Source organism: Brachionichthys hirsutus, chromosome 12 (genome assembly GCF_040956055.1).
Source record: "Brachionichthys hirsutus isolate HB-005 chromosome 12, CSIRO-AGI_Bhir_v1, whole genome shotgun sequence".
Classification (NCBI taxonomy): Eukaryota; Metazoa; Chordata; class Actinopteri; order Lophiiformes; family Brachionichthyidae; genus Brachionichthys; species Brachionichthys hirsutus.
The window spans coordinates 2,319,525-2,334,322 of NC_090908.1; the positions used below are offsets into that span (position 1 = coordinate 2,319,525).

Consider the following 14,798-nt stretch of genomic DNA (forward strand, 5'->3'; position numbering starts at 1 on the left):
AAATAAATATGGATTTGAAGCAGCGTTAAAAAAGTGAACCCCCCCTGCATCAGGCTCCTCCTCTGTGCCCATCCAGTCGTGTGCAGCAGTGATCCTGGAGGAGTCTGTGTATTAGTCTGCCCCCCCCACCTCCTTCTCCCCAGGGGAACTCTGGAGCCAGTTACCGCGTCGAGTGTCTTTGGAAGAGCTCCTAAATATTTTCAGGATGACGGAGTAATCTGACTGGCCCGCACGTTCTCAAATAGGATTCTCATGCTTCTCGTCGCTCGCCAGCAGCACAGAGACAACCACAGACTCCCGCTCCACTGTTTGCTCCAGTTACACGTGCTTCTGGTATTTATTTAGTTAACATGATGCCCCACCCAAACCCCCGACGGTAGGAACGATGACGGGTGAAACTTATCGTAGAACTCAGCCGGCTTCGGTTCGGGACACTTCCTGGTTCTACGTGTGATCAGCTGTTCACCTTGATCACTTCTCATACCAAGAACAGACGCCTTCTCTGAAAGAGAGGCTTATTTTGAAACGTCAATTCTGTGCTTGCTCTTCAGTGTCTGACGAATGGTGCGAGTTAACGTGGCAGCATTTCAAATCTAGCTGAGGGAGGGAATAGAGCAGGGGTGGGCAAACTTTTTGACTCGCGGGCCGCAATGGGTTCTAAATTTTGTGTGAACTAATATAAATGACATGTAAAAGTCATTACATGAAAGGATTTGGCCTTTTACAGGTAACATTACAGTGGGAAAAGTGGAATTTCATTGTGTGTTTGTAGTGTAAAAAGTGTAAAACATATAATGACAATCAAAAGATGATCTTAAAAAGGTAAAAGGAATGAGGTTTAATTATAATAACATTTTATGATGTAATTTGGACGTGGAAGTTCCGCGGGCCGGATTAAAAAGCCCAAGGGGCCGCATATGGCCCCCGGGCCGTAGTTTGCCCATGCCTGGAATAGAGTTTGGTCTTATATTCTGGTTTGATTGATCCTTCGATGGCCCTGATCATCGATTCAGGAACAGATTTCTGTGGACAAGAGCGTGAGAATCGTACAAGTCGGGTTTAAATCTCTCGTGAACACGTAAACAAAGATGGCTGCACAGACGCACGACATCTTGAAGTCGAAGCTGCTTAAAGCTGTGATGCAGATAATTCTGGGTTAATTGCACAATTTTTAATGATCAGACATGTTAACCAAAGACCTCTCAAAGCCCCCCCCCCTATTTTACAGTTATTAACAGTCTGTGTTTTGTGTCTCCTCTCTTTACAGTGTGCCCAGGGGCCGTTGAAAGCCCCCTTCGGGGGAGTTTCATAACTGCACACTGAGCGCGTGAGGATTCTGGACTATTGCTATTGTTTTTAACGCACACGCACGTGCGTGCACGCACACACAGACGCACATGCGCATGCACACACACACCACCACCACCACAGACAAGGACATAGAGAGAATGTTGGAGGTCCAAGAGGAGAGGCCAGCAGCGGCAGGTACAGCGGCGACACACTTTAACAAAAAAGAACGAGGGAAGAAAGAGCGGGAGGAGACCAAGGACGCTCGGGGAACCCTCTCGAGCATTGGGAATCCTGTTCCCGGGTCCAGGAACGTGCGCACAAAAGCGCCGCTGTCCCACACAGGCAGCCCTCACCAGCTCATCACTTCGCCCTGTTCTGTCGTCCTGGGAGCCCCATCGATGCACGCCAATCGGCTAAAGAACTCCCCGTCCACCAACACGCAGAGGTGAGTGGACTCCCCGCTTCCTGCCTCGTGTCCTCTCGATGGCTTCAACTCCATATGTCCATAGGAAATGTGCGTTCAAGCCAGAGTTACAGTAAGAAGTGAAACTCCAAGTGTTGCTGCCACGAGACACGGAAACACAGCCAGGCGTCACAGACGGGCCCCGAATAATAACACAGCACTCGAATGAATGAGTGGAAGGCAGGGTGTCAAAGCCAGGGGGGGGGGGGGGTGAGTGTGGGGAGCCATTTTCTGTCTGGAACGCCCTTTTAGAGTCCAGTTACCAGTTTAAGCAGCACTCTATCGGTGCCGTAGATTTCAGGGTGACCTATGAACCCCTCGGCTCGGTGCTCAGGATGCTGTGAAACTTGCATCTTAACATTTGCTTAATGACAAGTTCTGATTTAAAAAAATACTGATGAGGAGCAAGCAACGGCGTCCCGCCTCCTTGTTTTATTAAAGCTGAACTATTTTAAGTGCAGCGACCAGCCATTTCTGCAGCCTTCGGCCAAACGGGTTTAGTTCCTGAACAGAACGCGGATCCGATGTCCCGGAGGAAGAGGAACCGTCTCCACACACGCGCGGCCGGAGACCCATGGAAAGACTTCACCAAGTGTATTTCTTGTTGTGTGGGCCGAGTGCGTTGCAGATTCGGTTTTCCTGCTCCGTATTTTGACACGTGACCCCCGAGCCGTTCTGGGTTCAGCGAGTCCGCTGTGCTCGGAGGTTTTCCGTGCTGACTCATGGTTCTGGAGCCTCTGGAAATGGCCGTCTGGACTGCCTGAATTCTGGCTTCGCCGTCATTTTCTAATGGCTGTGTGTGTGTGTGTGTGTGCGTGCGCTCGGCTGCGGTCGGGCGTTCTGGACGTGTTGGCATTTGTTTCATTCTAGTTGTACGTGTGTGTGTGTGTGTGTGTGTGTGTGAGCGTGACACATAGAACGCGATTAGGGTGTGGTGAAGGAATTCTCTGCCGGTTTTCTGCGTCCTGCTTGCCCAAACTGAACTCCTCTCACGCGTAGCGCGCGGCAGCGGTCGGCCTGCGTCTGCTGCGAGCTCCTCCAGCCTCACCTGCCTGCGTGGAACTCCTCTTCCCGCTCACCTGTGACGAGCGCTACCCCGACGACTTCGTGTTTAACAGCGAAGGAGAAAAGGGGGCACTTAAGACGTGTTTTCTTGTCTGCCTCTGGATGTTGAACCTTGTATTCGCTGGGGGGGGGTCAGACCTCATAGATCGCCTGCTGCTTGGCATTGCACCCCTCATTGTCTGGTTTGTGCCCAATTCCCGGGCGTGATCACGAGGTATATGCCAGCCCCGAATATTTAGCTTGATGTGCCCCAAATTTGAATTAAAGTGAACAAAAGGTCACAAACGTCTGCAGGTAGACGAAAAGTAATGTTTGGTGTTCTCTGTCCGGTTGCACCCAAGGAGACCGTTATTCTGTATAAATACAAGAAAACTGTGATAAAGTCTTTCCTTAAAGCGTGATATAAATCTGCTGCTGTTCTGTTTTGCTCTTCGCCCCGTTTGTCAGCCCTAAACCGAAGACGGAGGCCATGGTACGCTCCCCTCCTGTCATGTCCCCCTCCACTGCCAGCCAGATGGACTCTAAAATGCCCAATCAGGGTAAACCTGGGAGCGCTGGCAGCCAATCACAACCCTCGCCCTGCGACCCGAAAACCCTGGGTTCCAAGGGGGCTCAGAATGTGGGCGGGGGCATTGGGCTGAAGAACGGGCAGGGGCTGACCTCTGGCCCGAGCTCCAAGGTTAAAGTTAAGAGGGAGAGGAGCACCTCAGTGGAGTCGTTCGATCAGCCGGAGAGCGGCACCCCCGCCGGCGAGGAAAAAGGTACGACCCCCCCCCCCCCCCCCCCGCCAGCTGTGATGGCATCGCTCAGGATGGATGCTTAAATCACTGACGTAATCAATAGAACACTTGATTTCTAGAATAACCAATAGTTCCTGAAGAGGTTGTTTATAGTGAAGGCATTATTGATTATTGGTGGAATCTGCAAACGTTCTCGGGTTAGCCGTCGTGCCACGATTACTTTGATGTGCCTCACTGTCACCCACAAGTCAACCCAAGCCCCCGCGTGTGTGCGTGCGTGCGCGTGTGTGTGTGCGTGTGTGTGTGCGTGTGTGCGTGCGTGCGTGCGTGCGTGTTTATAGACAGCAGCAGGGTGAAGAGGATGTGCGTGGCAGAGAGGAGGCAGCCATACAGCGGAACTGACTGGTGCTCTGGAGGAGAAAGTGACGAAGACGACAAAGGATTCTTCAGTAAGTGTGACAACTGTAGAACTACGTTACCCATAAGCCTTTGGTAGTCCTGAAAACACGGTTGTTGTGTCCCTGCAGACTGCAACTCCAGTGACGTGAAAGCCCAGGACTCCGTCACACACTCTACCTCCAATGCTGGGCTGAGTCGCTCCTCTACGCCATCCCATAATACGATGGGAGGCCAGGGGTCCACGGCAGAACCTCCTACCGGCCAGAAGCCAGGCACAAAACTTGTTTATGTCTTCACCACAGAGATGGCCAACAAGTAAGGGAGCTGAGAGTTACTTTTTATCTCGCTCGCTGAGTATTCTTCCCTCCCCATAATTTCATTTCAAGAATGTGACGGGCAAGAAGCCATTAAGGGTTGCAGAGGATCTGGATAAAGGGATGCGGTCAGATTATTATTTTCTTACGCAGACAATAGTCTCATCTACAGCCGCGTTGCTGGAGCCTATCCCAGCCTGCTATGGGGGGGCGGGGGCGGGGTACACAGAGACAAACAATCACGCCTCCGGACTGTTTAGTGCGATCAATTCACCTAAACTGCATGTTTTTGGATGTGGAAACCGGCGAACACGGGGTTAAAAAACATCTGCGGACACGAGGAGAACATAAAAGCTCCACACAGATGGGATTCGAACCCGCTGCCTTCTCGCAGTGAGGCGACGGCGTCCACGGTGAAACTCTTTGAGCAACTGCAGGTGAAAAATGAAAAGCAATTCGTGACTTCGTCCATTGAAGTACGTCCTTGTTTCCGGACATCAGAGGTTGTTGTCCTCTTTGATGTTTGTTTGTTCTGGAGGTTGTTGTGTTTATTGCAGGGGGGGGGGGGGGATAGTTCTATAGGTCTATTCACCTTGCTTTTACCTTCATGGTCCAATCTAGTACTCATTCAACTCTCGGCCTCTCAAACGTGCACACACCTACCCACACACACACACACACACACACTCATTGTGTCTGAAGACCGACTCTCTTCCTCCTCCTCAGGGCAGCTGATTCGGTTCTCACTGGCCATACGGAGAACATCATTTCCTTCCACATGAAAAATATCTCCAACAGCAAGGACAAAGCGCACCTCCTCCTGGTAACGACACGCACGGATCACGCGCGCTTTTAATCGGCGTGAGCGTGCACGTGGACTCGATGTGATTTCTGTCCCTTTTCTGTTTAAGAACAATGCTGCAGGCGCCCTCCGAAATGACCCCAAGCCTCTCCAGCAGCCCCCTCCTCATGCCCAAGATCAGAGCCACCAGTCTGGATCCAAACCTTCCTTACCTGGCATGGCGGAGCCCGCCCCGCCTCCGCCTCCCAACCAAGGGAACCACTCTGGTGGTCTTCCTCAGGAAGGCTCCTCTTCCGCAGGCATGGAATCCAAAAACCTTCCAGGCAACAGCCCAGGTAACCCTACAGCCCAGGTTGATCAAGCCCCCGGCGCCCAACCCGAGGCGGGCCTCAACCCTCCCACGGCAGGTGAAGGGGGCCAGGGCGTTGGCTCCGGTGGCGTGGGTCTGACCCCCCAGCAGCAGCAGCAGCAGCAGCAGCAGCAACTGGCCCAGGAGCTGCTGAACATGGAGGCCAACACCGAGGGCCTGTCCCAGGAACAGCTGGAGCACCGGCAGCGCTCCCTGCAGACCCTCAGAGACATCCAGCGCATGCTTTTCCCTGACGACCGCGACGCCCCGCCAGCCGGGCCCCCACCGCCCCACGGTGGGCCCCATGATGGAGGCCCCGACGGAGCACCCCGCAGAGCGGAGCAGGGTCCTCTACAGGCCATGATGGCCCAATCTCAAAGCCTTGGGCCAGCGGGTGGTCAAGGAGGACCCCGTCCACAAGGCCCCCCCTTCGGTCCGCCCCACGGGCCGAGAGACATGCCCCCGTTTCCACAAGATGAAATGGCTGCACATATGGGGGGGCCGGGGGGCTGTGGAGAAGGAGATCAGATGACCCCGGAGCAGGTGGCCTGGTTGAAGCTACAGCAGGAGTTTTATGAGGAAAAGAGGAAGAAACAGGAAATGCAACACCGGCCACTCCCCCCAGACATGATGATGCATGCCCACGGGCCACGCGGCATGATCCGAGGGCCCCCACCCCCCTATCAGATGGGCCCAGGAGAGATATGGGGAGGACCAGGGGGTCCACCTGAGCACTACCAGGAGCGCATGAGCATGGGTCCTGGCCCCAGGGGTATTCACCCCCACATGCAGAGGATGCCCGGCTTCTCTGGCATGATGAATCCAGAAATGGAGGGACCCCCAAGGCCCGGAATGGGCTGGCCTGACGACATGCCCCCCCGTATGGGAGACGCACGAGGCTTCCCTGGAGGACCTGGAGGAATGTTCGCTGGTCCTGGAGGTCGTGGAGAACGTTTTCCAAACCCCCAGTCGGTCCAAGAAGCAATGTTCCACCAAGGCCTGGCTGGAGAGAAGGGGATCCCCCCCGGGATGATGATGGACATGCAAAGGATGATGGGACATCAGAGAGGTGGAATGGAACCTGGCAATGGCATGGGTATATTTCCCAGGATGCCCGGTGATGGTCCGATGAGTCCTTCCTCTCGGCTGCAGGGAATGGGGGGCCGGGAGATGGGGCCTGAGTTTGGCATGGGTCCTGGCCCTGGACCAGGAGCTCACATGCACCCGTCCAAACTACGAGATCCCGGTATGAACATGAGTCCTGATGAAATCATGAGAATGAGAGGAGGCGGAGGACCCCCGATGGACAACATGGGTCCTCAAGGCAGGCCCATGCAGGGGCCCCCCTTCCCCGAGCATGCACAGCAGGGAGACTTTCCCATGGGGCCTGGGCGGCCCTTCCCTGGAGGAATGAGGGGCCCCCACGGAGACCAGGCTTTTGGTCCAGAGCACAGATCCACACCAACGGGAGGCAACGGTCGAATGAACCATCTCCCCCCTGCTGGTGGACCTTCACAAGGTCAGAGAGGCCGCAAGCCAGCAGACCTGAACGTCCAAGGAGGCGGCGGCAACTCTCCGAGCGTCAACCCTCTAAAGTCCCCCCCTCTAAGGCAGGTTCAGTCCCCCATGATGGGCTCTCCGTCTGGGAACCTTAAATCCCCCCAGACACCGTCCCAGCTGGCTGGCATGCTCACTGGTCCCTCGGGGCCCAGCGCCCCCCCAGCCCCGCCAGCTTCAGCACCAATGAAGTCCCCCCACTCTATGATGGGATCGGCCGGTGCCTCTCCCGTTCATATGAGGTCCCCCTCTCTTCCAAACCCCTCCCCAGGGTGGGCTTCCTCACCAAAACCACCCATGCAGAGTCCCGGCGTGCCCCCTCAGGGTGGAAAGCCCCCCCTCAGTATCACTTCACCAAACATGATGGGGAACATGGAGCAAGGTATAAATGATCGTCTCTGCTGCGTCTTTCGTGTTTCATTCTCCACGTTGTTGAGAGTTCATGTAAATAATCTGACTATTAGATTTGAGCCATTTTTAGTCATTTGAAATGACAATTAGTTCACAAAACCAAAGACCTGAGGGGTGGGTACAGTCCAGTGGCTCCCTCTGGTGGTCACATGACATAATGCTTTCTTTCCACTGTTTTCCACTCTCTTCTGGAGAGTGGAAAGACGACTTCTAAGCTCGACCACATTTTTGTTATACCATTTTATTTCGCATCATGTTGTCTTCTAGGTGGTAACGGCCCCCCTTCTGCCCCTCCATCAGGAGCGCCATCTGGCTCGATGTCTCACCCAGGCAGCGTCCCGTCTGGCAGTCCGTACACCATCCCTCCTGAGCCAACGCTATCCCAGAACCCTCTGTCCATCATGATGTCACGCATGTCCAAGTTTGCCATGCCCAGCTCCACCCCGCTTTACCACGATGCCATAAAGACTGTCGCCAGTTCGGACGACGACTCACCCCCGGCCCGTTCCCCGAACCTGCCATCGGTGAACAATAACGGTGAGGCGGCAGAAACGTCTTTCCTTCGTTCTGTTGGCATTTGTTGAAGCATCAGGAACTCCAACGTTGTCTTCCCGAGCTGTGTAAAATGGCTGCTCTTTGTCTTCTACATTCAGGTATGGCGATGAACCACCAAGGAAACCCGCGCATGATGGGACCTGGAACCGCTGGACCCATGTCTGCCCTCAGCCCGCTGGGTATGAATCCGATGGGATCCCAGCCCCTCTCCCACGGCATGCCGCCGCAGATGCCCTCTCCCAATGCCCCCAACATGGGCCCGGTCATGATGCCTCACGGCATGATGATGCCGTCAAATCCTCAAGACCCTGGTATGGGGAACCCTCAGATGATGCCCCAGGGGCGCTTAGGCTACCCCCACCGAGGCCAGGCGTACCCACTCACCCAGTCCCCCTCCCAGCAAGGTCCTTTCTCCCCACATAACGGTCCCCAAGGCTTCCCTGGTCACCCCATGGGCTTCCAGGGAGAGGGGGGGCCTATGGGAGGACGAATGGTTAACATGGCACACGGGGTTGGGGGAGACGGTGGTATGTGCAAGCCCAATACCCCCGGAGGGCCCGAGTTTAACAGCATGCAAGGCGGATTCAGTGACGCAGACCTCCACGAGGTGATGCGGCCGGGGGCCTCCGGCATCCCGGAGTTTGACCTGTCCAGGATAATCCCGTCGGAGAAGCCCAGTCAGACTCTGTCTTACTTCCCACGGGGGGCGGGAGACAACCCTGGGGTGAAAGCACCGCACCCGTCCGGCTTCCCCATGCAGAGCATGATGGGCGAAGGTCCCCCCAGGATGGGCATGTCCATGCAGGGGATGGGGGTGATGCCGGGAGGGCCCGGCGGGGGGATCGGCCCACAGGACATGCCAATGGGAAACCCTGGCCACAACTCCATGCGACCACCGGGGTTCATGGGCCAAGGCATTATGGGCCCCCAGCACCGGATGATGGCCCCGGGGGGTCCGGGAGGGATGATGCAGGGGAGACAAATGGCCCACCCAGGCCCGGGTGGCTCACCCAACATGATGATGTCACTGCAGGGCATGGGTGGCCCGCCACAGCAGACGATGATGATGGGGGGTCAGATGAGGCCACGCGACATGGACATGGGGTTCAGTCCGGGCCCCGGAATGTTCTAAACCAACAGAAACCTTGTATCTAGAATGTTCTCTGATGGGACACAAGGGTGGCGTAAAGGTCGTTGTGTTTGGGGGGGGGGTTAAGAAAACTGCCTGACTCAAGTAAAGGAAGTATAATAGAAGAAAGGAGCCGCTCGGACCGGCCCGTGACGGAGTACTTTTGACCCGTGAACTTCAGAATGTATGCGGATCGTTGTTTCACAGAACTGTTCTTGTGCTTTTTTGATTATCTGACTTTAATGGTGACGTCGACATCAAAGAGGAATCGATCTACCGAGTCAGCGGGGGGAGATGCTACAGTATATGTCTACTTTTTCAAATAAACCCCCCCCGATTTGTCATGAAAGGGGTACGGAACAAGAGAATGAGAAGAATTTGTGCTTTGTGAAGACTCTAGTGGAACCATCTCGTCTTTCGCGCCATAGTTTCGACTGTTTCTGTACAGTATATCCGTGCGAGTGTGCGTGTGTGTGTGTGTGTGTGTGTGTGTGGGTCTGTGTGTGTATAGGCATTCTATCAGTGACCTCTCAACTCCTCTTGCCCAACTTTCATTGGGGAGGAATGCCCCCTTAAAATACTGTACTGTTTACCATTGGTGGGCTCTTCGAATTTTAGTCTATTTTAATTTCCTTTGTAACTCCAGTGTATAACAAACCAAACTATGACCTCATTAAGATAATAGTATTATTAAAAAAAAGCACAAACATGGACTGTCTGCAGAAAGCGTCTTCTTTCTCTCTTTTTAACCGTTGTGAGCAACGCGTCAAGTGCGAGGATCCTGGCCGCTTTGCAGCACGATGGCGGCGCCCGGTCCGTCGGGGGTCGGGAGCGACGGTGCTACAAAACCTTCAGGACTCCACTTAGAGCGAATAGTACTGCTAATACCCAGACGTGCGCTGTGTTTTCCTTGTTCCTGTTGTGTTCCTGTTTCGTTTTGACTCTGGGTAATGATCATTCCCACAGCAATAATCCCCTAAATGGTCTGCAGAATGGGACGGGTGTGCCATGTACTCTAGAGCTAGATCTAGGTAGGACCCAGTAAGGCAGGTGTGTCCAGAGCGAGACACGGACATGTAAACAGACTGCTGCGCCATCCGGTTGACTTCCTCTCTCTTCCTCTTGTAAACGCTTGTCATGTGTTTCTCCATTGGCTTTGGTGCAGGATAGCCGGCCGGCGCTGTGGTGATGGGCTACAAATAAAAGATATTGTTTTGGTATATACATGTTGTCTATGTAGTGTGTGTGTGTGTGTGTGCGTGCGTGCGTCCACACGACCCGACTATTGTCATGTGGACCAGAAATGTTTTTTTTTGTCATTGTACACGTCAAACCTGCTAACCGACGTTGGCAAGAAGCACGGCCGAGGTGACGTTTTAGCAGGACGTACTTCCTGAACGCCGTTTGCAGAGGACATCATGGTGCATCAGGACGCCACTCAAGTTACGCTTCTCATGTTTTACTTTGTGGTGGAAAACAAACTCGGACCCCTGTGTGAAAATCTTAAGGATTCTCGGTACATTTTTTTACACTTTTTCCACCATAAATGATTGTAAGATTTTTGTGGCCTTTAAGACGTTCACATTTCAATACAAAAAAAAGACCCTCAGCATTTGACGTTTTCCTTTATTCCAGTGAAATTGGGGAATGATTTATCACTGCGCAGTAAATGCTTAATAGAACAAATAATCCTCAAGTACATAATTTATATCTCTTCAAATACTGTAAAACAAACGATAGATTTATGCAGTTCCTGTTCACAACCGTTTAGAAAAAGTAATTGCAGCCACATCCAAACTGATAGCAATTTGTCGATCGCTTAATCAGCCTATAAAGAAGATAACTCCTTTATGGAAATATACAATTAAAGTTACATGGAAGCGAAAATGCTGCAATCCAAGAAGGTTGCTCTCCTGCCATCAAAGCGAACAGAGGATGATTAAATAAAGCGTGTGTGTGTGTATTGTAGCTCAGCTTAGCCCTGTGCTGGTCCGTGAGGGTCCGGTCAAAGGTCAAGGTTCGGGGCTGTCGCAGCGTGACTTGTAGAGTTCAGCGCTCATCGAGTACGCTGCGACGGCCCGTTTGAACTCCTCCAGGGGGCAGTAGACTCCACTACAACCTGGTATCAGTTCATCCTGCAGAGACAAGCAAATGAGACACGCGGGGAGGGGGGGGACGCAACGGCTTTATGATGGACACATTCTCACACCCAACCTGGCCCATGTAGGACACCTTCACAAAGGTGGCGCTGGTCTGCCGGTGTCGGTGCAGCTCCAGAGTTATATCAGCGGCAAACGGGGGCCATTTCAAGTGGAAAATCCCCATCGCCATCAGACAGGGAATCAAAGTGGTGTCATGTACAGAGTACAAATACAACTTCCTGTTTGAGAGAAGAGTTTAGTCGTGCACCGCGAACAGAAGAGTCCGGTTTGCACAGCGTGTGCCCAACCTGTCTGGCTCCGCTGAGCCGCCCTGCAGCTTCTCCTCGATGTTGGCTAACAAGGTGTGGAAGACGGGCCCCACACAGAGCTGCAGCTTCTCCCTGGCACAAACACAGATTAAATGCCGGACTGGCTTCCTTTTAAAGGGCGAAGTAAAGATTATGCAGCCTTTAGTCTAACCTATCGGTGGGCTCGTACACGTGGAAGATCATTTCCACAGCTCTCTGCTCCACGCGATTCGTCCAGCTCTCCAGCTCCGGTGGGCAGGGCAAGCCGTGTGCCTGTGAATGTGCACGGACTCGGGTCAGCCGGGATCAGCTCTGCTGTGGAGCAACAAAACCCGGCATGGCTGCACGCTTTCCTCCAGCCGCGGTTTCACCGACTCGCGCTTATTTTCGACAGCCGTGCGTCGCAGCATGTAAAGATGTGCGTTTTAAGCTGTGACGGTAAAATTTGCATTGTTTTCTGCTTCTGTGGGTTGCAGGTGTATTGGATCAAATACATCTTGGGGAAAGTATGACATCCAGCCAACCAAGTGAAATACTTTTTAAAGTCTCTCGTCCAGTTCATACGTGGATTTATTTTACCCTAAATTTAACTTTGAACCTCTTCCAAGCGCAGCCCTGACCACAAACTGTCCCTGGCAAATATCAAGTCACGCCGAATCTGATACTTTAGCTCATTTCGCTCCAGAAACTTGATGATCGTACCGACTTCCATCTTACATAACTAGCAGCTTGCTAGTTTTCCAGCTATGGTCAGCCACCTCTGTGTCCTGCTAGCTTGTGGTGTCACCCAATAAAAGTCGTGTGAATCACGATGGGGCGGCGTCACCTGTCTGGCAACCATGTCGTCTCTAATGAGGATGAAGTCAGGATGCTGGTTAGCAGCGATGCCCAACGCACTCTTGATGCGCTCCAGGTCTGCTGCGATGTCTGGTAGGGTGGAAAACTCTGCCCAGCGGTGGCTGCACAGAAGACACGCACACAAACACACACACACGCACACACGCACACACGCACGCACAGCATCACCCCAAAACACAGACACACTATGACAACCTGTTAAAGGCGTCTAACCTGGGTAATAATAAAAATAATTCTGTGCGACACATTGAAGATTCCAGTTCGGAGCAGTGAGAACAAAGGATGTTTGAGGTTTGATGTCTCTGCCTGTTGTACAGTGGAACCTCGGTACTCGAACATAATACAGTGGAACCTCGGTACTCGAACATAATACAGTGGAACCTCGGTACTCGAACATAATACAGTGGAACCTCGGTACTCGAACATAATACAGTGGAACCTCGGTACTCACATAATACAGTGGAACCTCGGTACTCGAACATAATACAGTGGAACCTCGGTACTCACATAATACAGTGGAACCTCGGTACTCGAACATAATACAGTGGAACCTCGGTACTCGAACATAATACAGTGGAACCTCGGTACTCGAACAATTCGTTCCGTAATTCAAAATTCAATTTGTTCAAAAAACAAAACTATATTTGCCATTAATTGGACACTTGTTCTCGCTGCTTTTCTCTTTCCTTCGGCAGGCTTCCGAGGCATTTTAAACTCAGTTTTCTTTGTTGGAGAACCGAGGTTCCACTGTGTGAACTCTTACATACCTACTAAACATCTGGAGCATCTTGCATCCCTGGTAGTTCGGATACAGGATTTCAGATTCTGCATCCGTCGTTAATATTTGTACGACATCTTCAAGGAGAACAAAATAATTGACAGTTTTACAACGCAGATGAGAGGAGATCACGACAGAACAAGCGACGTCGTGCACGCGCGGATTTCTGCGCTACCTTTTTGTTTCTGCTGGAAGAGCCCAGCTACAAGGCACCTGGCAGACTCAATGGTCCTCCTGACGTTAGTGGAGCGCACACTAGAAATGGAACAACTTTGAAATGAGTAAAGCATATGGGGCGATACCATTTGTGTTGTGTACAGTGTGCGTACAAGAGTTTATACCATGTGCAACACTTACTAGACCTCAGCAGGGATAAAGGTGGAGCTGAGGAAAGGAGTCTCCTCGATGTATCTCCTCCTCAGCCGCTCACCGAGATCATACAGCTGCTGCATGCCCACTGTGGTCAGCTGACCGGCGAAGCTGCCGCCCTGCGATGAAGAGGATGAGGGAGCAGAGACACACCTGCGTTGGTATACGGGACTCCGAATGGGTGCGTGAACGGCTGGAGGCCATACTGTGGGGAGATGGTTTCCTAGAATAAACCCAGTGCAGCGAAACGCTTCAGCAAAAAGCAGTAAACTCGACGCAGAAATCTGTTATTTCCATGGATACGGTGCCAATCTCGACGGGAAGCGAGACTCACAGCTCAGCAGCGCCACAGAGAGGTGAACGCACCAGCCTGAAAGTCATCTGCACGGCTTTGCAATGACCCCTTGTGGCCATTAGAGGAACAGAGAATGAACGATTATGGTGGATCAACACAACACACTCACGGTCAGCGTTCTGTTTTGATACTGGGGTAAAAATCTCGGGGGCTTGGGGCCACCTTGAAGATCCGTCACTACGTAGTTGATGAGGGTGTGTGCTGGGGGCTCCAACAATGTTGGCACCCACTGGACCTTGGTTGAGAGATACAAGTCCAGACAAAGATTTACAAGATGTTTTATGTTTTAGTAATAGGAACTAAACAAGTTGATCAAATGCAGAATAATTGTTTTTACCTCCATCACATCAGGGATTGACTTGAGTGGCGTCCGGGCTCCATGTCGGAACAGGATTTGGACCAACATTAGTTCATAGGGAGAACTAGGAGTTCGATCCGATGTGCAACCGGAAGCAAGCTGGTCTGATTCAGTCTTCTTCTGCGACCACAGCAATGAACAAAGCCCCGTGGAGGCCGAGCCGACGGCAAATGATTTGATCCAAAGGTTCTTCATGGCGGCGCTGTGAACAACACACACAAACCACGGAGCAGCTAAACCTTTAGGTAGTTGTTTGGGTACTGGAGGTTTTATCCAAGAAAGTAGAGGCAAAAATCACATTGCTGTTCGGCATACAATGAGAAAACGGACAGTAACACACTGTGATGATCCAGATCACTGTCAAAACAAATGGACTATAAATGGGGCATATTGTACCTCTCAAGACAACAACAACAACAACATTATTATTACTGGAAGTAATTAGGGCTGTCAAATTGCGATTAATTTATTACAGCCATATTTAGCGCGTTATGTTTTTTTTAATCGTGTTAATCTAATTTTTAATCTCTAATTCGACTGTTTCTGTATTGCCTTTT

The 14,798-nt window shown here is 52.2% G+C and overlaps 2 protein-coding genes across 2 annotated transcripts; one reads left to right on the top strand and one right to left on the bottom strand.

Annotated features, from left to right (window-relative positions):
- Positions 1–1,345: 1,345 nt before the first annotated feature.
- Positions 1,346–10,269, top strand: bcl9 (BCL9 transcription coactivator). Its single transcript, XM_068746270.1, has 8 exons — positions 1,346–1,735; positions 3,266–3,579; positions 3,900–4,007; positions 4,086–4,272; positions 4,998–5,094; positions 5,183–7,361; positions 7,658–7,927; positions 8,044–10,269. The coding sequence occupies exons 1-8, from the start codon at positions 1,398–1,400 to the stop codon at positions 9,075–9,077; spliced, it is 4,527 nt and encodes a 1,508-aa protein (XP_068602371.1). The 5' UTR covers positions 1,346–1,397; the 3' UTR covers positions 9,078–10,269.
- A 441-nt stretch (positions 10,270–10,710) lies between these two features.
- Positions 10,711–14,436, bottom strand: acp6 (acid phosphatase 6, lysophosphatidic). The gene is made up of 10 exons (XM_068746730.1): positions 14,221–14,436; positions 13,993–14,118; positions 13,517–13,647; positions 13,335–13,414; positions 13,149–13,236; positions 12,350–12,482; positions 11,696–11,796; positions 11,524–11,616; positions 11,289–11,454; positions 10,711–11,209 (listed from the first exon to the last, which is right to left on the bottom strand). Exons 1-10 carry the CDS (start codon positions 14,434–14,436, stop codon positions 11,087–11,089), a joined length of 1,257 nt encoding a protein of 418 aa, XP_068602831.1. The 3' UTR covers positions 10,711–11,086.
- Between the last annotated feature and the right edge of the window lie 362 nt (positions 14,437–14,798).